The sequence below is a fragment of the Helobdella robusta genome (genome assembly GCF_000326865.2).
Source record: "Helobdella robusta unplaced genomic scaffold HELROscaffold_16, whole genome shotgun sequence".
In the NCBI taxonomy this organism is placed as follows: domain Eukaryota; kingdom Metazoa; phylum Annelida; class Clitellata; order Rhynchobdellida; family Glossiphoniidae; genus Helobdella; species Helobdella robusta.
In genome coordinates, this window is record NW_008703893.1 from 1,657,961 (window position 1) to 1,684,136 (window position 26,176).

At 34.3% G+C, this 26,176-nt stretch overlaps 3 protein-coding genes across 3 annotated transcripts; all 3 read left to right on the forward strand.

Moving 5' to 3' along the window:
• Positions 1-2,211: 2,211 nt before the first annotated feature.
• Positions 2,212-4,608, forward strand: HELRODRAFT_75112 (hypothetical protein; the record flags this gene model as incomplete). The annotated part of the gene is made up of 7 exons (XM_009015530.1): positions 2,212-2,290; positions 2,461-2,653; positions 2,887-3,038; positions 3,304-3,414; positions 3,621-3,750; positions 4,083-4,122; positions 4,453-4,608. The coding sequence occupies 7 exons, from the start codon at positions 2,212-2,214 to the stop codon at positions 4,606-4,608; spliced, it is 861 nt and encodes a 286-aa protein (XP_009013778.1).
• A 4,251-nt stretch (positions 4,609-8,859) lies between these two features.
• On the forward strand, positions 8,860-15,867 carry HELRODRAFT_190836 (hypothetical protein; the record flags this gene model as incomplete). The annotated part of the gene is made up of 12 exons (XM_009015531.1): positions 8,860-9,735; positions 9,993-10,241; positions 10,335-10,457; positions 10,700-10,819; positions 12,031-12,177; positions 12,322-12,549; positions 12,681-12,761; positions 12,967-13,044; positions 13,285-14,454; positions 14,687-14,872; positions 15,281-15,652; positions 15,674-15,867. The coding sequence occupies 11 exons, from the start codon at positions 8,860-8,862 to the stop codon at positions 15,554-15,556; spliced, it is 3,534 nt and encodes a 1,177-aa protein (XP_009013779.1). The 3' UTR covers positions 15,557-15,652; positions 15,674-15,867.
• A 763-nt stretch (positions 15,868-16,630) lies between these two features.
• HELRODRAFT_169709 (hypothetical protein) lies at positions 16,631-24,118 on the forward strand (the record flags this gene model as incomplete). The annotated part of the gene is made up of 20 exons (XM_009015532.1): positions 16,631-16,641; positions 16,691-16,800; positions 17,085-17,212; positions 18,240-18,338; positions 18,428-18,697; positions 19,276-19,380; positions 19,557-19,760; positions 19,902-20,165; positions 20,259-20,277; positions 20,439-20,554; positions 20,652-20,786; positions 21,040-21,134; positions 21,274-21,340; positions 21,603-21,753; positions 21,896-21,984; positions 22,268-22,309; positions 22,454-22,645; positions 22,849-22,935; positions 23,024-23,131; positions 23,432-24,118. 20 exons carry the CDS (start codon positions 16,631-16,633, stop codon positions 24,116-24,118), a joined length of 2,979 nt encoding a protein of 992 aa, XP_009013780.1.
• Positions 24,119-26,176: the final 2,058 nt, after the last annotated feature.

The following is a 26,176-nucleotide window of genomic DNA, read 5'->3' on the forward strand; positions in this document are numbered from 1 at the left end:
TAGATGATGCTATGGGAAATTAACAATACGTAAAACAAATGCTCAATATGTGATCTGCATGAATACTATATGAATCTAGAGAAAGCATGTTACACAAAATAAAATATAACGAACAATGCTGGATGTTATGTGGAGACCTGGAAGACTCTTAAGATAACAAAGTGCATACACAACAAAGTGCATACACAACAAGGTGCATACTCAACAAAAAGCATACACAACAAGGTTCATACACAACAAAAAGCATACACAACAAAAAACATACACAACAAAGTGTATACACAACAAGGTGTATACACAAAGTTTTTTTTGTTTCTTGGACATTTAGAAAGAAGTGTGTTTAATTAGACACACACATTTAAGATTGGTTGGAAAAGCATTGAAAATGAGCCACTAGTCAGTGATTGTCGTGCCAAAATTTGATGTATCACACAATTTTTTATTACAAATTTGGAATCAGCATCACTCAAATATTTAAAATCTGCAAAAATATTCAAGCCAGCAGAAAATTCTTTTTCATATGTTAACCAGTGTTATGATTGTGGACAGTAGTAATGACTGTAGTTATGTGTGTGTGTGTGTGTGTGTGTGTGTGTGTCTATGACTTTGCGTAACACATAACCTACACGTTTAGCAATAAAGATGAAGCAGTTGCACTTATGAAAGTGTATTAGTCGTTGTAGTAGAATTGTTGTTGGTTATTGTTGTCGTCACGTTTGTTATAACTGTTGCTACTCTTTTCATTCCTCTAAAATGCTAATTTTACCATTAAAGAACCAATGGATCTGAGAAGACGGAGAACAGCAGCAGCAGCAACAACAACAACATCATCCTGGCGTCTTCCTCCTCCTTATCATCAAAATCGCCGTCACTGCATTCACTACCGATGCCAGCGAGCCTGCTGTCGTCCCAGCAGAAGTACGTGGACACCTATTCGAACCACGACTTGAGCAGCAACTGCGGAAACGTCATCTACTTCTACAATTACGACTACAAAAAGACTAAGGATGACAACCCTGCTAAGACTAGCAACAACAACAATGACGGCGAAAGTAATAATGATAACAGTGATAAGAAGCAGAAGAAGAACGCTGCTCTTAACGATGACGAGAAAACTCCTGTCGTGAAATCGAACAGCGTGATAGGAATACTCTCCCTAAACAACAATGGCAACAACAACAACGACAACTACGCCACGCCCAGCAAAAAACCAACCACAGCCACCACCAGCAACAGGAGCCACATCAACGACGATAGAGATGATTTTTTGCGTCATCGCGAGGAGGACGATGACGTCATGAACTTGACCTTTACGAACGAGATCAACGGCGAAGGAGGGAAACTCAGCTTCAGGGATTCACTCCTGGACATGCCCGATCTCGCCTCCACCCCCAAGTATAACGAGCCCTACGAAGATCAACATTTTAATAATAATAATAATAATTTTTGTGAAACTGGCAGCTATAATAACAACAATAATAGTAATAATAGTAGTAGTAGTAGTAATAATAATAATAATAATAATAATAATAATAATAATAATAATAATAATGTGAGCAATAATGACAGCATCGTTAATAATTCAAATCATCAGAAATCAAAAGCATCGCCATTTTCATCATCATCATCGTCGTCGTCGTCGACGTCATTTGCCGGCAAACCCGCTTCGTCGTCGTCCTCATCATCTGTTGAATGCAGTGCAATGAACAAGACTATAGCGAAAAACTGCAATAATAATAATAATAATAATAATAATAATAATAATAATAATAATAATAATAATAATAATAATAATAATAATAGTAGTAGTAGTAGTAGTAGTAGTAGTAGTAGTAAAAGAGACAGCAGCAACAACAATAGCATCAACTCGTCGTCGGAAGTGACGCGTAAAGATAGCGGCAGTACGCAGGTGTCTAGCCATTATCACCAGCAGCTGACCAGCAGACAGCTGGTCTCCAAGGTCACTGATCAGACGGTCAAGTTTAGCCACGCCAAAGAGCACCTGAGGAATGTCATTGGCTATCATGGCCATTTTTATAGGTCCGGGCAGATTTGGGTTTTTGATTAACCGTACACACGTTTTTTTTCAAATTTAAAAAAAATTCTCAATCCCAATATTTCGCTTAATCAATGGTGATTCAATAATACTACCATTCCAGCGACCATCTGACGCAGACTTCTGTGGAGCCATATTTCTGGCCACCGGAGAAAATGCTGCCATCTTCATCGTCGTCGTCCTCATCCAGAAACGATGGAATCCATCTCATTGTCTGTGTCCACGGATTAGATGGTTGGCATTTTATTATGCTTTAAGTCTAATATGTTTTTCAGTTTTTAAGTATTTGCTACAAAAAAATTTGCATCTACTTACTTGTATTTTTATAAACATAAATCGCAAGCATACAAACTCTCACACGCATACACACTCACACACACACTCACACACTCACACACACACAGGCAACAGTACTGATCTTCGCTTAGTTCGTACCTACTTGGAGATGGCGCTGAGTTCTTCTGGACGCGTGGACTTCCTGATGTCAGAGAGAAACCAGTCCGATACGTTTTCAGATTTCGAGGTGATGACCGATAGATTGGTCAAAGAGATTCTCTACCATATTGATCTCTACAGCATCAAGCCAACTAAAATTAGGTTGGAACCCTGGTTACTAAAAGTAGATTAGGGTTTGATTACTAAAAATTAACTAGGGCTTGATTGCTTAATATAGATTAGATTGTGGATTGATTGCTAAAGCTAGATTAGGGATTAATTAATTGATTGATTGATTGGTTGGTTGATTGATTGATTGATTGATTGATTGATTGATTGATTGATTGATTGATTGATTGATTGATTGATTGATTGATTGATTGATTGATTGTCAGTTTCATAGGGCACTCCCTGGGAAACATCATCATCCGGTCGGCACTGACCCGTCGAGAGATGGCCCCTTTATTGCCCCGTCTGCACACCTTCCTCTCCCTATCCGGCCCCCACCTTGGAATGCTCTTCAACAATAGTGGATTAGTTAATATGGGTTGGTTGAAGTTGGCCATGTTGACGATATTTGTAATGATGATGATGAGAGGAATGATGATGATGATGATGATGACGATGATGATGAGAGAGAGAGATGATGATGAGGGAGATGAGGAAGCAAATAGCCATCGTCAATCAATCATTTAGTCAATCAATCAACTAATTAATTAACAAATCAATTAATTAACAAATCAATTAATCAACAAATCAACCAACCAACCAACCAATCAATCAGCCATTCAACTAACCAATCAATCACCCAGGAATATGGTTCATGCAGAAATGGAAGAAGTCAACCTCCTTACTGCAGCTTTCATTGAAGGACCATCACGATCCAAGACAGACATTCCTCTACAAACTCAGCCAGAAGCCTGGTCTGTTATGATGATAAAAATTATTATGATGGTGATGGCGATGATGATGTTGATAATGATTGTGGTGTTGATGTTAATGATGATGATAAAGTTTCGTGTTAAAATAATTTTTAACATTTACGAATAAGTGTGAATAAAGTTTTTGAGGTGTTTTTCAACGTAGAAGCACTTTCCAACGGCCGAGGTTAAATTTATAAATCACGCAGTGCTGAGGCAGTTCCGAAACGTGCTGTTGGTGGGATCCCAGCAGGATCGCTACGTCCCATTCCATTCATCCAGGATCGAAATATGCAAGGCCGCACTGAGGGACACATCTGGAATCGGTAGGCCTTGGTTGTGGGATGATGGTGTGGAATGGTTGAGTTGAAAGTGCCTGCATCCGCTGCCTTACTGTTATTGCTTTCGAAATCAAAGAAACTAAGTTGATTGCTGTGGGGTTGATTGTTGATTATCTGATTGGTTGGCTCATTGATTGATGGATTGATTGACCGATTGATAGATAGTTTGATTGATTGATTGATTAAATGAATGATTGATTGATTGATTAAATGAATGATTGATTGATTGATTGACTGATTGATAGATATATTGATAGATAGTTAGATTGACTGATTGAGTGGTTGATTGATTGATTGATTAACTTGTTGATTGATTGAAGGATTGATTAGAGAGGTAATTTATAATGCAGGGTCAGTGTACATTGAAATGGTCAACAACCTGTTGAGGCCTTTGTTGGACGAACCAGCAGCACTGACGACATTACAACAACATCAACTGCAACAACAACAACAACATCCATCTTTACTGCCTCCACAATCAGTTTCATCTAAGAAGCCGACCATACAATTCTCAACGCCACAGCACCAGCAGCAACAACCACAGCTAACAACAGCAGTAACAACAAACTCAATCAGCCAGCAGCAGCAGCAGATACAACAACAACTTCGATTGTCATTCCAGCTACCTTCCTTTGCGTCTCCGCTACAACAACAACAGCAGCAACGACAGCAGCCACAACAGCAGCAGCAACAGCAGCAGCGTCACAACACCACACTGGTCCGGTATGACGTCTACCATGCACTAACCAGCAACACCAATCACTTCATCGGCCGTGCAGCTCACATAGCTGTCCTCGACTCGGAACTCTTCATCGAGAAGTTCATCAGCGTCTCCGTCCTCAAGTACTTCCTGTGAATGATTAAAAGTGAACTGTTCAAGTTTTAAAAGTGAACTGTAGATTTAAAACTGCACTACCACTATCATTTTTATTTAAAAGATGGTGACGATGAAGATGACTTTGTTTACTTAGGGGATAAGCTGAATGACTTTGTTTACTTAGGGGATAAGCTGAATGCGGATGGAGGATGTTTGAGCGCAGTTACGGCTAGAGTTCGTGTGGGATGGATGAAATTTAGGGAACTGGGTGGGGTATTGTGTGGAAAGAAATGGTCAGTGAAGATGAAAGGGAGGGTATATAAAGCATGTGTGAGAGCAGCGATGATATATGGTGGTGAAACTTGGGTGTTGAGGAGAGAGTAGGAAAGTGTACTGCAGAGGGCTGAAAGAGCTATGGTGAGGATGATGTGTGGGGTTAAAGTGAAGGATAGGAGGAGTAGTACAGAGCTGATGTCAATGATGGGACTGAATGAGGACATTGTGACATTGATAAGGAGATCGAGATTGCGGTGGTATGGACATGTGTTGAGAAGGGATGAAAGGGTCGGGACTAGGCGAGCGTTGGAGTTCGAGGTTGAAGGAGTGGTAGGAAGGGGTCGTCCGCGATTGGGATGGAGAGAGCAGGTGAAGAAGGACAGGGTGAAAGCGGGGTTGCGTGATACTGAGGCGAGTGACAGATGTGGATGGAGTCGAGGGGTATTTCGGTTTCATCATAGGTAGCCAAACGGCAACCCCCGATCTCGGGGAAAATGCCGTCTAAACGTGTGTGTGTGTGTGTGTGACGATGAAGATGATCACAAGAACGATGATGATGATGATGAAGACGACGGTGGTGATGATGATGATGATGATGATGATGGTGGTGGTCACATTGATGATGAAGACGACGACGATGATGTTGATGGTGATGATAGCGATGACGATTATGATTAACTTTCAGAAGATTCATGCAAGCCATGTGTACTAAATATTCGAAACAGGCATTGTTTTTGTAGAGAAAGAAGCTAAAATTATTTTTATTATTTTTGTCGTTATTATTATTATTATTATTATTATTATTTTCGTTGTTAATTGTAGCAATAATAATAATAATAATAAAAATGAATGAATTTATAATGATAAAAAAGTTAATAAATGCATATCATTGTATTGGTTCCATGATTGTATATGAATATGTGTGTATTTTTGTATGTATGTATGTACGTATGTGTGTGTGTGTGTGTGTGTGTGTGTGTGTGTGTGTGTGTGTGTTGTGTTTGCTTGTTATTGTATATAAAACTGTTTATACATTATTTGTATGTGATGTGTGTATGTGTTTAATTTTGGACGTGTACATATTTTCCGTGTATTTGTTCCTGTAAAAATTCTTATTAGTTAAAGATGCTTTGTTGTTAGGCATGATATCGGCTACATTTTGTGTAGACCAATTTAAATTCAGGATTTTTAATCACCTTCAAACATGTATCTGTTATTGTACACGTGAGTGTGTACGTGTGCGTGTGTGTGTTGTGTGTGTGTGTTTGTGTGTACATATCTGTCCAAAAAAAAGAAGTTCGAATCTTTGATCTGATCATCATTTTATACAACGAGAATAAGTTATGTGATTTTCTCCCTCTCACTCTTTCTCTTTTTCTCTTTCTGTCTCTCTCTCTTTATTTTCTGTATAATAATATCATTATTAATTAATTATTATAGATGCGTTATTTTTTATCTTTAATTTTTTTTTCGTGTCTTGTTGGACTTATTTTTCTCCCGTTCAATTATTCGATTGATTAGGTAATAAACGAATAATTTGATAAATTAATAAATTAATAAATTAATAAATTAATTAATTAAGCTACTTATTTACTTTAGCAGACAATTTGTTCCATCTGTTATTTAATAATTTGAATAAATCTTTTTTATTTTCAAGTGAAATTAATGGAATTATCTTTTCCTTCGTTTTTAATTCAGAATATTTTTCAGTTGTTACGTGTTAAAATTTATTATTTCAATTTAATTGGTAAGTTTTTAAACGTATACATATGTGTGCTTATAATTAAAGAGTTTTTTTTTATTTTTTTTCTTTTCGATCAATCAATAAATCGATTAATCAATCACTCAATCATTTAACCGATACATCGATCAGTCATTTGACCAATCAATCTTTTAAATGTTCGATCACTCAATCAATCAATCAATTATTCATTCAATTATTCAATCGTTTGATCAATCAATCAGTTATTTATTCAATCATTTAATCACTCGATCAGTCAATCAATCAATCAATAAAATCACAATCGATGATGTGAGTTTTAAAGTTCTTCTTATATATTTTTTTCTTTATCTCATCTTCCTATTCTCTCTAGATATAACTAAGGGTTTGGCAAACTTTTTTGTTGTGCGGGCCCAATTGAGAACTATTTCACCATATGTACTTAAATAGCAAATTTTTTCGACCCTCTTTTGATCACAATGTCTGGCCTCGCGGGCCACATATAATAGCTTCGCGGGCCGTAGTTTGGCCCACCCCTGATATGAATAAATAAATAATTATAAATAAATATGTAGATAATATATATATATATATATATATATATATATATATATATATAAGAAGGAGGATAATGATGATGATAATGATGTTCTCGCTGATGATGGTGATGTTATTAGTTGTGTTAATGGTGATGCTTATGACGATGATGACCGGCTTTGTTATTGTTTATCATTATTATTATTATTGTTGTTGTTATTATTATCGTTATTGTTGTCGTTGTTGTTATTGTTTATTAAGATTATTATTGTTGATGACGATGATGATGGCGATGATGATGATGATGACTGCACGGGCGTCATTCATTTATTTCTTTCTTTTAATCAAAACGAGAGAGTTCTATCCTCTAAAAATCGACGGATTGTTACAATTATAACTCATCATCATCATCACGTCACTCTCCATATTATTATTATTATTGTTATTGTTATTATTTATATTTTTATTATTGCTATTATTATCATCATCATCGTGAACCTTTGCAAAAAAAAGTTAATATAAATTAATAGTTTTTTATTCAGATTAAAATTAAAGTCAATCTCATTACACTTGAAACTAATTGTGTGCGTGCGTGATTGTGTGTGTTTGTGTATTTGTTTGTTTGTGTGTGTGTGTATTTGTTTGTTTGTGTGTGTGTGTATTTGTTTGTGTGTGTTTGTGCGTGCGCGCTTGTGTGATTATATAATTAAGCTCATAATAGCAATCAAACTATATATTACAATACCTACATATGTATGTACCTATATATGTACTGTTGTTTTGTTTGTGTTTAAATTCATGAATTAATAATATCAACAATATATGTGTTATTATCAGTGTTGTTTGTTATATATTATAACAATATATAACGTATATATATATATATATATATATATAATTTATTGATGTCATGAAATTTTCTGCCAATAAAGATGCTATCATTGCTATTAACATTTATTTACTTATTATTATTATTATTTAATTATTCGCTCCTACTTATAATTTTAATACTAATTTTAATGATATTATTATTATTAAATTTTGTCAGTTTTCTCGTTTCAAAGTTAAAATCACTCTTACTACGAATGCAATGTCTCCATATACTATTATTATTAAATGATTCTGAAAGGGATAAAATGTCTCTCCTGTGTACGTAAAACCTGGCTTGGTTTTCTTCATTGCTTAAATTAAGTTATCAATTAAAGACGATACCACTACTACTACTGCTACTACTACTACTGCTGCTGCTGCTGTTGCTTCTTCTTTTACTACTACTACTACTACTACTACTACTACTGCTGCTGCTGCTGCTGTGGCACATATACACGAATACACATACATAAATACACACACATACATAAATACACACACATACATAAATATACACACATACATAAATACGTACACATACACCTAAATACACACACACACAAATGTACACGAATGCACGCACATTTTATATAAATACACACACATATCCAAAAATACAAGCGTTTTACGCACATCTCAGCATGCATAACCAACCCAGGTATGAAGGTATTTAATTATTCAAAGGAAGGTCGCAACTTTGCCAAAAATTTCAGAAGGAACCAATACAAGCGGTATACATATTCTCACACATGTGTGTGTGTGTTTCGTAGCTTGTATGTGTGCGTGTTTCATACGTATGAACGATAGTTATATTTGGTACTCTCACGGAAGGTTACTATTTAAATGTGTGTTGACTTGTTGAAATGCGGTTAAAATGATTGTTGACGATGACATCCGTCAATAAGAAGTTATTGTCTATACCAGATTTACGGCTGATCGATGATCGAAATAAATACAAGTGGATAACAACAGCTACTACTGCTGCTACCACTGCTGCCGTCGCTGCTTCCGATTATAACAATGACGTCACAAAGAAAAATTGGCGTCACGGGCTTAGTAGAAAAGATAGGGGGTTTGTTCGCGACAACGACCCCGCCAGAGTTGACAAAGGCCAGGGTCATCGAGTTTATTTGCCAGCATCACCATCGTTCTATTCAGACGGGGAAGTGACTCTGGAGAGGATTAGGAGGACGAATCAGTATAAAAAGATCAGTCACATCAACAAAACTCACAACAACAACAACAGTAGTAGCAAGAACGACAGCTACCACGTTAACAGACGTAGCAGAAGCAGTCAGCGCAACGACAACGGCAACAACAATCGCATAAAAAACGACAACAGCAGCAAACGTGCTTATGCAACAAAAACGAGCAAGACCGACAGCCACAGAAGTGACCACATCGACTACACAACAAGTAGGAAACAACCTGACATGAAATTTAGCAGATCAGCGCTTCACACTCTACGAACTCTACCGGACTCCACCATCGTGACTATCACTATTGACTACGACGGTTTCCCGGACATTCCATCTAAAAACAAAAACAACAATAATCATAACAACCACAACAGCAACAACAACAAAACTCCGAATTACGGATTCAACATAGTCGGATCATCAGATGTAGGAAGTGAAGGGATTTACGTGTCAAATGTCAAGGCTGGTTCTGAAGGTCACGCACGAGGGCTGAGGTCTGGAGATCGCATCCTAGCTATCAATGGTATCTCGTTTGAGGATGTGACGTCACAGGAAGCTGCTGCTGTGAGTTTTTCCGGTTGCGAACGCCGCGGCGGGTGACTATTTCACAGGGCGCTATATAAATGACACATTATTATTATTATTATTGTTATGAAGATTAAGAAACTGATTATATTCTAGAAATGAGAATGTTGATGATAATTGAATATGACACAATAATGATGAATATTTAACTAGAAAATGGAATGTGGTAATATTCAGCATATCGTTTTTAAAAAGCGTACACAAAAATAAAATTAATTCACGAATTTTTTTCCCAGGTAATCCGATCTAGCAGACGTCTAGAAATGGTGGTAGAAAGGCCCATTAAAAAGGGCAGACGACCTCCTACTGCCGCCCGCCCCCTCTACGTCTGGGTGACCCCAAAGGGGGCGATGACGTCACCACCTCTCAGTGATGATGATGGTGTTGGTGATAATGGTGACGGAAACGTGAAAAGATTGTCGTCTTCGTCGCTGTCATCATCGTCATCGGTTTTGATGAAGAGAAAGTTTAATAAGATCAGAAGAGTGCGTGTTTCTGTCTGTCATTCATTGTGATGAATGAAGGAATGAATTAATAAATGAATAATAATAATAAACAATAATAATAATAATAACCAGGTGCAGATAACAACGGGCAGTCGTAGATTGGGCCTGGTCATAAGAGGCGGTAGAGAATACAAACTTGGTATTTACGTCACAGGGGTCACCTCGGGGTCATTAGGTGAACAGGCCGGGGTCAAGGTTATTTTTTATTTTAAATATTTTCGACATCATCATCGCCATTATCGTTTCATTTCAACTATCATTTCGTTATTATCACCACCACTATCATAATCGTTATAATCACCATCCACGTCAACATCATCATCATTACCATCCTCAACATCATCATCAACACCATCGTCATCACCATCATTACCATTTTCATCAACATCATCATCAACATCATCAACACCATCATCATCATCAACATCATCATCTAGGTAGGTGACCAAATCTTGGACGTAAATGGACATAATTTTCTCGATGTTGATCACGTGATGGCCAAAAAGATTCTCAAATCTTCCAAGGAATTGATCATAACCCTCAAGGACGTTGGCAAGGTCAGACGATGATGATTATGATGATGATGATGATGAGGATGATGATGAGGATGATGATGAGGGTGATGATGAGGGTGATGATGATTACCATGACGATGATGACGACGACGACGATGATGATGATTTTGTTGGTGACGATAAGGACAGTAATGATTCAGTTGATTATATAGTGTAAGTGAAGATTACAGTGAAGTTGATTGCGATTAAGATTATGGTTATGATGAAATTTGGATCATTGTGAATAAAAGACAACAAAAATAATAACAATAAAGAAGGTGAGACGAAAATTTATGATTAAAATGATGTCAATCAAATCAAAGGCAGGTAGATAATGATGACGGTCTTTATGAATATGATTCTAATGGTGTTGAAAATCGTGTAAACAAAGATGATAATTAAAAAAGCGATAGTAGATTATCATCATCTTCATCATCATCAATTTCTTCATCATCTCCATAGTCGTCATCTTCATCATCTTCTTCATCATCATCATCTTCGTCATCACCACCGTCGTATCTTCTTCATTTTCTTCATCCTCATCATCTTCTTCATCTCCACAGTCGTCATCTTCATTATCTTCATCATCATCACCATCTTCATCATCACCATAGTCGTCATCCTCATCATCATTTCATCATTTTCTTCACCATCACCAGTCGTCATCACGGTCCATTGCTCAGTATAAAATATTGATTCGTCAAGCATTCACAACCGTTGTTTTGTTTTGCCAACCAAGGCCGCTTTTAAAAATATATAATATATATATAAATATAATAATAATAATAATAATAATAATATGTAATAAAACTATATCTTTTGTTTAATGAATCAATAAACCTTTTATTTGAAAGCGTTGGCTTTAGTCGAGACGTGAATTTAGTCAAATAACGTCACATGTGATTGTACTGTACGTATATGATTGTAGATGTTTTTCATTATTAATTAGAGGAATATTTGTAATATTTATGTAAGTATAGTAATATTTTTTATGTATTTTTACGTTATGTTAATATCATTGTCGTCATCACATGTATATCAGGACTGTTGTATCAGAATCACCCACTTTATCATTTCTGACTTTGCCACCATTATCATTTCCGTCATCATTTTCATCTTTTTCCTCATTGTTATCATCATCGTTATCTTATCATCACCATCTTCATCCTCATCACCATCACCATCTTCATCATCCTCATCACCATCTTCATCAGATTCCTTACGGTATAGCTACAGAAAATTACAACAACAGCAACGACAACATGAACAACAAAAGAGGCAGTGATACGATGGATGGAGCTGTTGGGGAAATGGAGTTAGACGTACCGAGCAGACGCAACTGGGACAGTCTTTCAGAAAAGGTTGGCGCCAAATTAGTCCTATTCATGATTTTCATGAATAATAATTTTAGGGAGTATGAATTTTTTTTAAATTAAAAAAAATGCAAAATAAAACCACGAAATCTCCTGAAATCTAAACAAAATCTAATAAAATAATTCATGTAGTCATCATTTAAACGCGGCTGGGGTTCCCAACTGGTTCTAAACACTACCTGTACACCCCCCATGTATAAATGGACCGATCCAAGTAGCTTGTTAAAGAGGGCAAGTCGATTGTTGAACGAAGGGGGTTACAAGATGTTTATCAACTATTTGAAGTCGTATCTATACAGCGCTATTTCTATTTACGATCTATTCAATGGGGCCATCATTTTGTTGAACAGCAGGAAAAAGGTCAGTTAGTTAGTTAGTAAATGGTTGATTGAATGATTGAGTGAATGAATGAAATTTCAATAATCAATCAACCACCCAACTAATTGAATCAATCAACTAAACAACCAACTAAACAACCAACCAATCAACAGTTATCACTGCTGGAAGATCTTCGTCACCTCATCAGACACAATGACCTTCACATCTACAACAAGCTGGTTGTTCAGAGTGGAGTAGGATATTTATTTATTTGTTCTTTCATTCATTCATTTATTCATTCGTTCATTCATTCATTCATTCATTCATTCATTCATTCACTCATTCATTCATTCGTTCGTTCGTTAGTTCATTCATTCATTCATTCACTTTCTTATTTAATTCATTTAACCATTCAACTATTCATTCACTCGTTCGTTCATCTGTCTAACAAACTTTCAGATATATCACGTCGAACCTTTTCGCGATTCAAGAGTGTCGGTGTCGTCATCAATCAAGTCTATGACGTCACAGAACAAAGTTTGTATCATTATTTGAAAAGTTTTGATTTGTATAGCACCCTAAAACTTAGCGTAAGAGGCACATGCGTTCAACTTTCAACAAACAAACGAACGAACAAACAAACAAGCAAGCAAGCAAACAAGCAAACAAACAAACACAACTATCACCTTACAATAAGCACCTTACAATAGCATCTTACAGTTTGTTGTTGTTGTTTTGTAATCGTTGCGGTCACATGTACATGTTGCATCACGTCAGCTTCAGCGCACCAGGGACGATGGCCGTTGGACGCTACTTGAGTCAGCTCTCAACGTCGTATTCGATGGTGACGATAACAATGTGAAAAATTTGAAAGTGAACTCAGTTAACAACAGCGGAAGTGAATACAGGAAGAAGAAAAAATTTAATCATGTCATCCATGATGACGATGATGATGATGATGATGACATGATAGATGATGATGATGACAGGATAGATGATGCTGATGACGTTCTTAAAAATCAGAAACGAAAGTTGAGAATTTCCACTGATTTGCCAAAAAATAAAAAACTTGAAGAATATAATTTACTGCAGCTGCTAAAAGAACAATACAATCAACACCGGCATCAGCAACAACATCAACGACGCAATCTGCATCAACGACAACAACAGGCGGAACTTGTTCGAGTCAATTCACAACCTCAACTACTGCAGCAACAACAACAGCCACAACAGTCGTTTCAGCAGCAACTGCAGCAACCCACACAACAACCATATTCGCAACAACTAAATTCCCAACAGCATACAGAACAACAACAACAACAAAATTTAGCAGAGCCGCAGCAACAAACCCAACAAAACCGGCACAACCTCGCAGTCAACATCGTCGAAACTGATGCATTCAACAGTCTACGAGCCATTCAAAAAAGTAAACGAGCGACAGTCATGAACATGACAGCAGCAAACAATCCAATCAGATCCACCACAACGGCTGCAGCAACTTTCGTAAATGCAAGAAACATGCAAACTGCAGAGCGTGCGGCGACCTCATCGTCGATCGACGCCACAAATCCGTCAACGACCATCTCTCTACCACCATCAACAACAACCACATCGGCGCGTACCGACAACACCAAACAACACATAAACAACACTCCAAACAACATCAAAAACGAAAACACCGTCGCCGCCAGCAACCATGAAGACGGGGAAATAGCTTATAACGTTGACGATGACGTCATTGTTGACGACAACAAAAATGACTTCGTGACACATCAGGACGGGAAGGGGGCACGTGATGATGACGCTGACATGTCCTGGCTCCGTCGAAGGGGTAACTGGGTTATGCTCAGTCCCGAAGTTTTTATGGAGATGAGACGCGGAGGTGGAAAATCACATGGCGTAGAAGGAAAATCTACGACAGTGAAGAAACGAGCTAAGGAAGTTAAAGTTGAGTTTTTGTTTATTTTACCAATTAATTTCTAATTCGTTTAAGTCTTAGTTTAGCATTTGTTTCAAATTTGTCATCGTATAGTTTCGCTTCGTCGCTAAATTTATCGGAACGTTTACCACTGGCTAAATTTATCGGAAGGGTTGAAGGACGCAATGAATTGTCATTTTAATCTGCTGGACCTTTAAATTAAAATAATCTTTCAAAAAAAATGTTCTCACCATCTCTCAGATTTCGTCATCGTCATTTTCGTCGCCCATAACCGGCCACAACAGCAAATCACAAAAACAAAGAAATGAAATTTCCAACAAAAATTTACTCACTTTGATGATATCGAAGACAAAACTGATCCTAGGAATTGCTATTGTTGGAGGTGCTGACACTGATTATATCATGCCACGTGTTGCTGAAATACAGGTAGGTTGATTGATTTGATTGGCTGATTGATTAGTTGTTTGATTGATATGATTGGCTGGTTTGTTGGCTAGCCGGATGGTCGACTATTTAGATGGCCAACAATTAGTTGATTAATTTTTCAATTGCTTGAGTTCAGGGCTTGTTGAATTAGTGTCTGATTATTATTTTAGTTGATCAATTAAGACTGTTTAATTCATTTATTCTTTGCTTGTTTTGAATGAACTTTTTGACTGAATGATTGAATATCTCTTAATAATAACAAAGGTATGTTAACAAAATTGGTAGACACACTCCCACACAACTACAAACATATACAAACACATTATTTTATAACTGATGAATTTTTTAGTTTAGACTCTAAAATCTTTAATCGGACATTTTTCTAAAATTTGTGCTTCTGCATTTTAGGAAAACGGAGCTGCTTTCACTTCCGGCCTACGAGAAGGTGACGTCATATTAGAAGTAGATGGCACGTCATTATTAGGAATGTACCATGAAGAGTGTGCTCGACTGATTGTCGAAAAATTTAGAGATAAATCTAGAGCATTGCTCGAAATGAATGTTGCTAGAAACATAGAAATGGATGAGGACTATGAGGAATGTTTGATGAGGGAACGTGATCAAGCTAGGAGGAGTAATAAAACTGTTGATGTCAATAGCTATTTTGAAAAACTGTCACTGTGATACTCTTGAATGAAAATTTCAAAATAAATACGGCAGCTTTTTAAATTTATATCTGTTATTTTTATGTAAAAATGTAGTTTTGAACAATTTGGTTTAATATTATGTTTAATATTAATGATAATTAGCTTAATAAAATAGAATTTTATTGATTTTTGATATGACAAATTGCAGATTTTAGCTACAATTAGACTGCAATTATTGTACTTTCATTATTTATCAATTCATCGTGCAAATGTTAAAACTTGTCGTTATATTACATCTGAAACTATTCTCTTTGTTGGAATTATTTTTGATGAAAACTGGTTTGCCAATGTCACCCATACAGATAAATAAAAAATAATTTTTATATGTCATCAAAATATTTCTATTATTTAAGAAATTTGGGTAATGTTAACAGTAACACAATTGTAATTCTAATATGTACATGTCAATTATACGTTACAGCCCTATAAGTTTCTTTTTAAATTTAAAAGTAAATCTTAGTTGTAAAGCTTAAAGTTCTTGTTTAAAACTGTTTATATTTCGTTTTGTCCGGGAAAGAAATTATTTAAAATGTTTAAACGGGGAAATGACGATGACGATTTTGCAACTTTTCAAAACACGTATGCTAATTTTTTTTAGTAAATTATGAAATTAGTTTCATAAATTTTTTCAATAAGTTGGAAACTTTAGTTTTTTTTAGAATCTTAGATATGGTGGGCGTCTTTGGTATTTTTAGTAGTTTTATTTATATTTTATAACTTTTGAACGAAATTTTTATTTTTTTGTTTTATCTACCTGTAAATTATTTGCGTTATTTGTAACTTAATTTTTTTTATTTGCTAACTAAAATAAATATTAAAATGTTGATTAGTTGAATGAAAGAAATCAATCACAAGTCAATGAATCTTCATCAATGTGAAGTGAATGAATTGAAAAATGGGAAATCAAATGACTTGAACTTGAAAAGATGAAAATATCTAACTAAAACTTTAAGTAAAAGACATGGTCTTTTACTTAGTAGTAAGGAACCTAATAAGCTCTGTATAAGTAGAAACAATTCAACATACAATACAGTGAAATTATTTCACTGAAATGCAATGCAAGTCATATTAAAACAGAAATATACATACTCAACACACATTCCACGCACAGATCTTCCAAATTAGCTTCCTTATTTGAGGCAGATGACACTAACATAGATCAAACATCAACTAAAGACCTACTTACGTACACTGCCCCAAAAAATTCAAACAAACCGTCTGGTAAGAAAAACATTTTATTACAATTTTTGTCTATTTTTGTATGTTTTACTTAAGTTTTTTAAATTTGTGTATACTTTTTGTATACTTTTATATAATTTTGTAAATTCTTTGTATATTTCTTATATATTATTGTACATTTTTGCATATTTTTATATGTTTTGATATATTTTTCATCAAAATATCTAACTTTTTTATTATTTTAAATTAAATTCATATAATGAATGAAGCTTAAACAATTTTATTAATTAGTTAACTAATTAATTAGTTAATATTTTTCCAATTAGATACCTCAAAGGATAAAGTGCTCTCATCAACACAGTTATCATCATCAGCATCATCTTCTTCATCATCATCATCATCATCATCTGTTCTTGGTACTTTTATCTGCCATTGCTATAAGCTGTTGGTTCATGTTTGTTTATTTATTTTCATTATCTATTTTTATTAAAAAAAATAGAAGGAAATTTTTTTATATAATTCAAATTCATTTTTAAACAGAGTAAATGGTGCTTACACGAACCCAGCAAAGCTTGGCGTTGCTGTGATTGGTGAAAAAAACAATGTCATTAATTTTTTTTTCACAAATTCATCCATTTATGTTATAAAATTACTTACTTTTATAAAATAATGGCTATTGTGTTCATTATATTATACTTTAATAATAGAATCATTATCATTATTACTAACATCTTTACTATTTTATCATAAAATACTACTACTGCTGCTGTTGCTGCTGCTGCTACTACTACTACTACTACTACTACTACTACTACTATTACTATTACTACTACTTCTGCTGCTGTTGTTGCTGCTGCTAAACTACTAATAACAATATGAGATAATCAATGTATTCATTATCTCAATAAGTATTTATTTAGTTATTCTTTTATTTGTTTAAATAATTAATTATTTTATTTTTTGAAATTTGTTTCAAGTTCACCATCCTTCTCTATCTGACTAAAGAGAAACCAGTGGCTATAATAAAGATAACAGCATCATTCCAAATTTGTGTCAGTTGTCCATTTTTATTTTGACATAAATTCCGAAAAATAATTAATCTTGACCTTTTATTTATTTATAAATTATAGTTAGGGTATATTTAATATATAAATTATAGTTTGGGTATATTTAAAATTATATTTTTCTATGATTTCTCATGTTTTTTTGTTGTATATGTTTTTATGTCGTTGTTTAAATAAAAATTTGATAACATAATATTAGCGTTCATAATTCTAGACAATTTTTTTATCGAATTAAAAATATGGACAAAAATGAAACATCATCATCATTGTTATATCATCAAATCGTTATCATCTTAACGACCACGCTATCATCATCTGTATCACGCTTGTAATTATATCAGTATCTTATTCACCATCCTACAATGGCGATACCCGTACTCCTCATTATCTCTCTCATTGCATGCTTCTATGTTGCAGGTGCAGGCAAATAATTATGTCTCCTTCTTTGACCAGCAAAATAATTCCTGGTCCATTCTTTTCGATAGATTGGAAGATGTCAATAACTTTGTCAGACAGGTGATGAAGATTGTGATAATGATGATAACAACAACAACAACAACAATAATAATAATAATGATTACGATGTTAAAATTAATAATGAGCAGGTCTGTTTAGCCAAACTTCTGTGTGCAATTGACGTCTCCACCAGAGTCATAGCTCAAGACATTGTTCAAGGTGAAGGCCATTCAATAAAAGAAGGTGATCTTGTGAAGTTCATTGTTAAAAAATATCGCGTGACCTTGAACCCCGGAGTCAAGGTCGGTGAGTTAGTGGAAAAAGTTGAAAAGAAAAAGAATGTGAAACTGAAAGTGAAAACAGGTGGAGAGGTGATCAGATTGGAAGGCAAAAAAGATGCTGATGAGGAGTATGATGAGGTCAGAATTCGCATTTTCATTTGTTACACATTCACTGTACACATTGATGTTTGTTTCTATGTTGCTATATCTATCTGTCTATCTTTCTGTTGTATGCTTTATGTCTGTTTGAATATCTGTCTGTATGTCTGTCTGTCTGTTTGTCTGTTTCAATAATATTTTTTTATTACATCACAGTATTGCTCTTGTAGTTGTGATTTAAAAAATGTTTGTCTGCATAGTGCTCTAATTTGGAGCGAGCGTTGGAGTTCGAGGTTGAAGGAGTGGTAGGAAGGGGTCGTCCGCGATTGGGATGGAGAGAGCAGGTGGAGAAGGACAGAGTGAAAGCGGGGTTGCGTGATACTGAGGCGAGTGACAGATGTGGATGGCGTCGAGGGGTATTTCGGTTTCATCATAGGTAGCCAAACGGCAACCCCCGATCTCGGGGAAAATGTCGTCTAAACGTGTGTATAGTGCTCTAATTTGAATGTTGTTTTACAAACCATCTAACACAAATCTTTACGAAATAACTCGTCATAGACTTATAAACAAGAGACGGAAAGTTAACTCATCAACCACACTAAAACTAATTTTCACAGTCGTTAATGTCGTACTGCGTTGGGATGAATGTGGGCGGAGCTAAGCTGATTGCATCACGTGATCCAAATAACGCCATCAGTCTTTTTGAATTGTCCATATTAAAAGTTTGTTGACGTTATTGATGCTGTTGTTTACTATTGGGGGTAGATATGTGTGCCGCTATATTCTTAAAGATTTGTTGTTTAAATTTTTATTTTCAACAATAGTAGTTATTAATAATATTTATTTATTAATATTTTTATAATTATTCCAGTATTAATAAACAATACTTGTAATCAAGGTGAAATATCCAAGCCACGGAAAGGCAACCGACAGTGAGAGCACATGTTCTGAATTCAGTAATATTGAAGATGTCGAAACTGATACAGCAGCAGCCACAGCAGCCACAGCAGCAGCAACAGCGACAACAGATCATTCGTTGCATACTGTAGCAGACGGCAACAACACTGAGACCAAACTTGATAGAAACATTATCAACAGCAATGTTAGTGTTGAGGGTGAAAAAGTTAAGCTGCTCAACAGGATGGCGAAATTGGGCCATGCTATGCTACCGATTGTCTCGCAACATCCATCATTTGACCAACCACACCATAAGCCGTCGCCACCACTACTACCACCACAACAGCCACAACAACAAAAACCTCATATGGATTTGCAACAAAATCAAGTTTTACCTGCAAATGATGCTACAGAAGTTACAGCAACCATAACGACTACATCCAATTTGCCGATGACAACTACTCCATTGCCAGCAGCAAACAAGTCGACAACAACAGCATCAACGAACATTCCAACTACAACTTTGGCAACCGCATCAGCAGCAGCTGTTAGCAGACCAGATGTACCATGCAAACCCATCAGTCCACTTGTCAATCAGTATCATCGAATGGTATGTATCTATTATCATAATTATATTATTATTTTTTTTAAAGTTATTGTCATTATTATTAATATTATTATAATTATGTTTTTTACTCAAAAGGACGCCCAGCAGTTCACAGGTCAGCATCATCATCATCACCAGCAGTCATCCGGTTTTGGTGGGTGTAACTACTATAACCATTAGAAATTATTTCAGAATTATTTTCATAATGAAAATAATAATTATTATAATTGATATTATTATTATTATTATTGTTGTTATTATTATTACTATGAACAGATCCGAATATGATGGTGGTGCTGATGACGATGTTGGTTGACATCAAACAGCTGAACAATGAAATCAAGACGTACTCCGTGAAGAGCGTTGATAAAGTTGAACTACTGTCCGATCAGGTCTATATTATCACAGACACACACACACACACACGCACAACACAGACACACACACACACGCACACACACAGACACACACACACACAAACACACACAGGTAAAGCAGCTGACAGAACATTATCAAAGGCAAGCGACATCATCGTCATCATTTCTATCATCATCGTCGTCGTCGTCACCTTTGAACTGCTCTGAAGTCGTGGCCATGCAGCAGAGTATAGCCAAGATCTTCAATGTAAGAATTTACTACCGCTGCTATTGCTACTACTGCTACTGCTGCTATTGTTGCTGCTACTACTACTGCTGCTTCTACTAGTACAACTTCTACTATTACTACTACTGCTGCTGCTACTACTACTACTACTACTACTACTACTACTACTACTACTACTACTACTACTACTACTACTACTACTACTGCTACTACTACTACTACTACTTATAATAATATTGTCATTATTTTCTTATATTTATTTAAATGCCGGAAGGAAAATGAAAGATTGAAGGAAGAAATTGAAGAAAAGAAGGAAAAACTATTTACGTTGAGTGAGAAATTTAACAAAGTCCTTGACCTCAATCAAAAGTATGATGCATGTTGATGATGATAATGATGATGGTGATGACGATAATGATGATGACAATAATTATGATGATGATAATGATGTTGGTAATGAGATGGTAATGATGATAATGATGATTATGGTGATGAATTCGATTTACAGGCTGATGGAGAATAATTTAGATAGCAACGAATTGAATGTAAAGTTGAGACAACTGATTGACGAGAAGGTATACTGGATTGGTGTATGTATGTATGTCGGCTATTTCGTGTATGTATGTGTATATATGTGCGATTGTATGCATGTGTGTCTGTCTACATGTGTTTCTGTAAGTGGGTATGCTGTTTCGTACTAGATTATGATTATATGTTTGTCTTAAGAAATTGGTCATCTATATATCTATATCATTCTATCATCATCATTGAAGTTGTGGCGTGTTTCATCATCGTCATCACTGTCCACATAATGTTTTGCACTTAAATTCATTGCAGGAGGCGTTGACAATCAAACTCGAGACATCAGATGAAAAATTGTTGGAACACCAATCAGAATTTGAGCGGGAAATAGAAGCACGTGATACGCAGATCTGTGAACTCAAAAAAAAAGTCGATGAACTTGAAAGTTCGAAGGTCAAATGCCAAGGTTGGTGGTTTATTGTATGTGTTTTTGTTTCAATTTATATCTTAAAAACTCCATGAATAGATGTTAGTATGTATAAGTTCCAATGAATTAATTGATCGTTTGTTTGCTTATTTGTTTGATTGTACGACTGATTGATTGACAGTTGAGTTTGAATGCCAACTGCTCGCGGTAAGACAATCAAATCAGTTGGAGATCAATCGACTAGCCAACGAGCTTGCGTTTAGAGAAGAAGTAGGTTTAGTTGAACTTTTTGAAAGAACATACGAATGAGTAAATTGAATGGATGAGTGAATTAATTAATTAACAAGCGAATGAATGAATAAATGAATGAAAAAATGAATAAATGCGAAAATAAACGATTGTGTGAATGAACAAAAGAACGAAGAGCTGTATGTATGAAGAATGAACGAATGGATGGAATGAATAAATTAATGCGTAAACAAATTAATTAAAAAACAATCAATTAATTAAATATTAATTAACTTTATTACATCCTCATTATTTTATTTCAAAGAAATTTGAACATGAACGCCTGCAGATGAAAGTAGAATATGACGTTAGAAGTTTTTTCTTTCATACAATTTTAAGCGCCTAACAAACAAACAAACGAACGAACGAATGAACGAACGAATGAATAAATTAAAGAATGAGTGAATGAGCAAACGAAGAATTAGATGAGTGAATAAAATCGTACACACAGTCCTTAATATCGAGTCTGAGAGAGACAATAATGAAACAGAAGATGGTCTCTTATAGCAACAAACGTGATCATCACGACGATGATGCTGGCAACGACGATGATGTCATTGAGGAGGGTGGCAATAGTGATTACGTGAAGTTGAAAAATGATTATGACGTCACCGTGAAACAGCTGGAGAATACTCAAAGAAAGGTTGAAGAGGATGTGTGTGATGTTGCGTCATCGCCATCACTCAATTCCATATTTGATTTATCGGAAAATGCCAGCGCTATATAATTAATTAATTCATTCTTTTATTAAATAATTCATTCATTCATCCATTCATTCACCCGTTAATTCCTCAAAATCATCATCGTCGTCATCACTTCATCATCGTCATCCCTTATATTTTTAAGTATGACCAGTTGAAACTGAAGAGCAAAGAGATGGCCTCCACTTACGATGACGTCATCTCTCAGATGGAAGATGACAACAGTTTGAAGGTGATGATGACGAGAATGATGATGATGTTAACAAAAACAAATCATAATCATCATTATTATTTTTAAAATTTAAAAATAATTTTCACAGACGAAAAAAATTATGAGCCAGGTTTACAAACGTTTGAAATGCCAGATAGTGCCTGACCTCAATTATTCAGGCAACCACATTCTATCGTTAGCCCTTGACGTCATCAAGGTAATAATAATAATAATATAATGGTGATGATTATGCTGATGAAAGTGTTAGCGATCATGATGAAGATATCATGGATAGTGATCATGATGACAACAGTGACGATAAAGATGTAATTATTTTATAGCCAGGATTTAAGCAATGATGACGATGGTACAGATGATGACGATGGTACAGATGATGACGATGGTACAGATGATGACGATGGTACAGATGATGACAATAATAATGATGATGGTGACTGTTGATTAAATAAAATCCTTTTCATATCATTTTTACTTTTAAAATATTTTTTCTCTTCAGAACACCACTTTAGAACTAATCGATGAGAAAAAGGTTGATGGCAGGTCGGTGCAAACACAACTGCAACAACACCAGCAACAACAGCAGCAGCAACAAAACACCTTACAACAAAACCTTCAAAAATTTTCTGAGCAAAACAGTCGACAACAACAATATCAGCAACAACAATTACAAGAAGAACAAATAAACAACGACAACAATGACATCAACATTACGGAAGGATACGCCAGCAAAAGCGATAGGCCACAGGGCAACATCAACTCATCTGCTGATGACTTTAAAGATAATAATGTGAACAGTGACAGCGACGACATTAATAAATGCAATTTTATTATCGTTGACAGTAAAAGCAATAACAGCAACAAAGATGACAATAATAACAACAATAATTGTAGTAATAATGATAATAACGACAACAATCATAACAACACAAACATTAATAACGATGATGACAATAATGATGATAGCAATAACAGTAGCAATAACAACGCGAATGATGACACTAACATTCCAGCGAAGGAAAGTGAAACCATCAACATCAACAAGAACATCAACACAAACGACAACATCAACAAAAAAGACAACATAAACACAAACATCATCAACAACAAAGTACTAACAACTTTCAACTACAACGACGGACCCCCGCCTTTTGGAGATGACGACGAGGAAAAGGAAGATGATTAGAATGAAAAAAGATCAAAATACTAAAAATCCCAGCTCTATCCTGATCCAATCTAACCTAATCTAACCTTATCACCAAAGCACATTTGATTCAATGGCCTCACTGAATGATTTTCACAATACTTTATCACCAAGTTGGAACATAGATCTTACTTATAATCTACAATGACGACAATTTATCTAACTATTCATTCATTTATTTACTTTATTTCATTTTTGTTTCATTGATATCTAGATACATATATATATATATATATATATATTTTACTAGATTCGGAGACTATTAATAATTAAGAAAATTGCGATGAATGAATTGAATGAGTGAATTAATAACTGTCTTTTTTTGTCGAATACAAAAGAAAAATAAAAAAAACTAAATCAGTCATTGAGAAATCCGATCTAACAAATGATTGAAACAATGCAATACAAAACAATACAATACAATGATAAAACAGAATTAACAGTTGAAACGATTTGGTATAAATCATGCACACGCATACAAACGCACACACACATACATATATATATATATATATATAGAGGAAGAGAGTATCAAATATAAATGTACAGTTAGATAAATAATTGAGGTGTGTGGATGAATGAATGGGCAAAGGTAAAAATAAAATATAGAGTAGGAGAGAGAAAGAGAGAGAGAGGGAGAGAGAGAAAGAAAGACAAACAAAGATGAAGAATAAAAATTCTCAACAAATCAAAGAGTAACATCAACAAATATAAAGATAAAACTAAAGATATACAGATAACCGAAACCAGATGCGGCGATTACCGTAGTATCACGTTTGATACCTAGATACAGTAATTAATTAAGATAGTATCACATATGATACTTGGGATACAGTCAACAAATGTAATAATTAAATCCAATAAGCATGGTCCTGTTATAAAAAAGTATATATGTACATATATATATATATATATAATTATTGTGTATATTAATATATATACATGTATATATATATATATATTATATATATATATATATACATATTCAATTCAATTAATTCAAAAAAAATATATATATATATATATATATAAATATAAATGAAACAGTTAAGAAAATAGATAGATTAATACTCAATATAAAGATAAAATAATATAAATAAATCATTTATGATCAGAAAGAACTCTAACATACATCATCGAAAATTATAACCAAAACAAAAGCAATAACAATAATAATGATAATAATAATAATAATGATATTAGTGGTGATAATAATAATGACGATGATAATAGAAATGATATGACCACAAATAGCAAACATCTGACGATAATAATAACGATGATATGATATACGATGAAAAACCCATTGACGAGAACATTGAATGATAGATAATAAGCAATAAAGTGATGATAACCAATTATTATTAACAATGTCAGCTATAATAATATAAATAATAATAATAACAATGTCATTTTTGATCAACAATAACAATAATAATAAGTAAATAAAAAAAATAATATAAATTACTCACTCTTAATTTTATACGCGTTTTATTAACACTATCATTCACATATGATGACGGTAGAAGAGACAATAATAATAAAACTATAATAATAATGATGATAACTATAATAATAATTGTTATTATTATTATAATTGTAACAGGAACGTGACTTAATGAGACCGAAATCATTTGTACATACTATGAATATGATTATACAATGATAGTAGCAAAAAGGTAATAATGATAAGGTAATAATAATGATATATATATATATATATATATACATGAAGTAATAAACTGTATTTACAAAAACCATGCAACAAATAAATTTTATTGATTTGACCATCATCAAATATTTGATTAAATATTAATAGATTTCAATTTTCTTCTTTTTTTCCGTAACCAGTTGGTCATTAAGTCATTGAACGTTCAAATCTCTTCTTGTCTACATTATTTACTAGATAAAAATAATAATTATTAATTAATTAAAAGTTTTTTTTTCATATTTATGTCATTAAATAAATATATATATATATGCATACACACACACATATATATATATATATATAACTGTATATGTAACTGTACCCTGTTA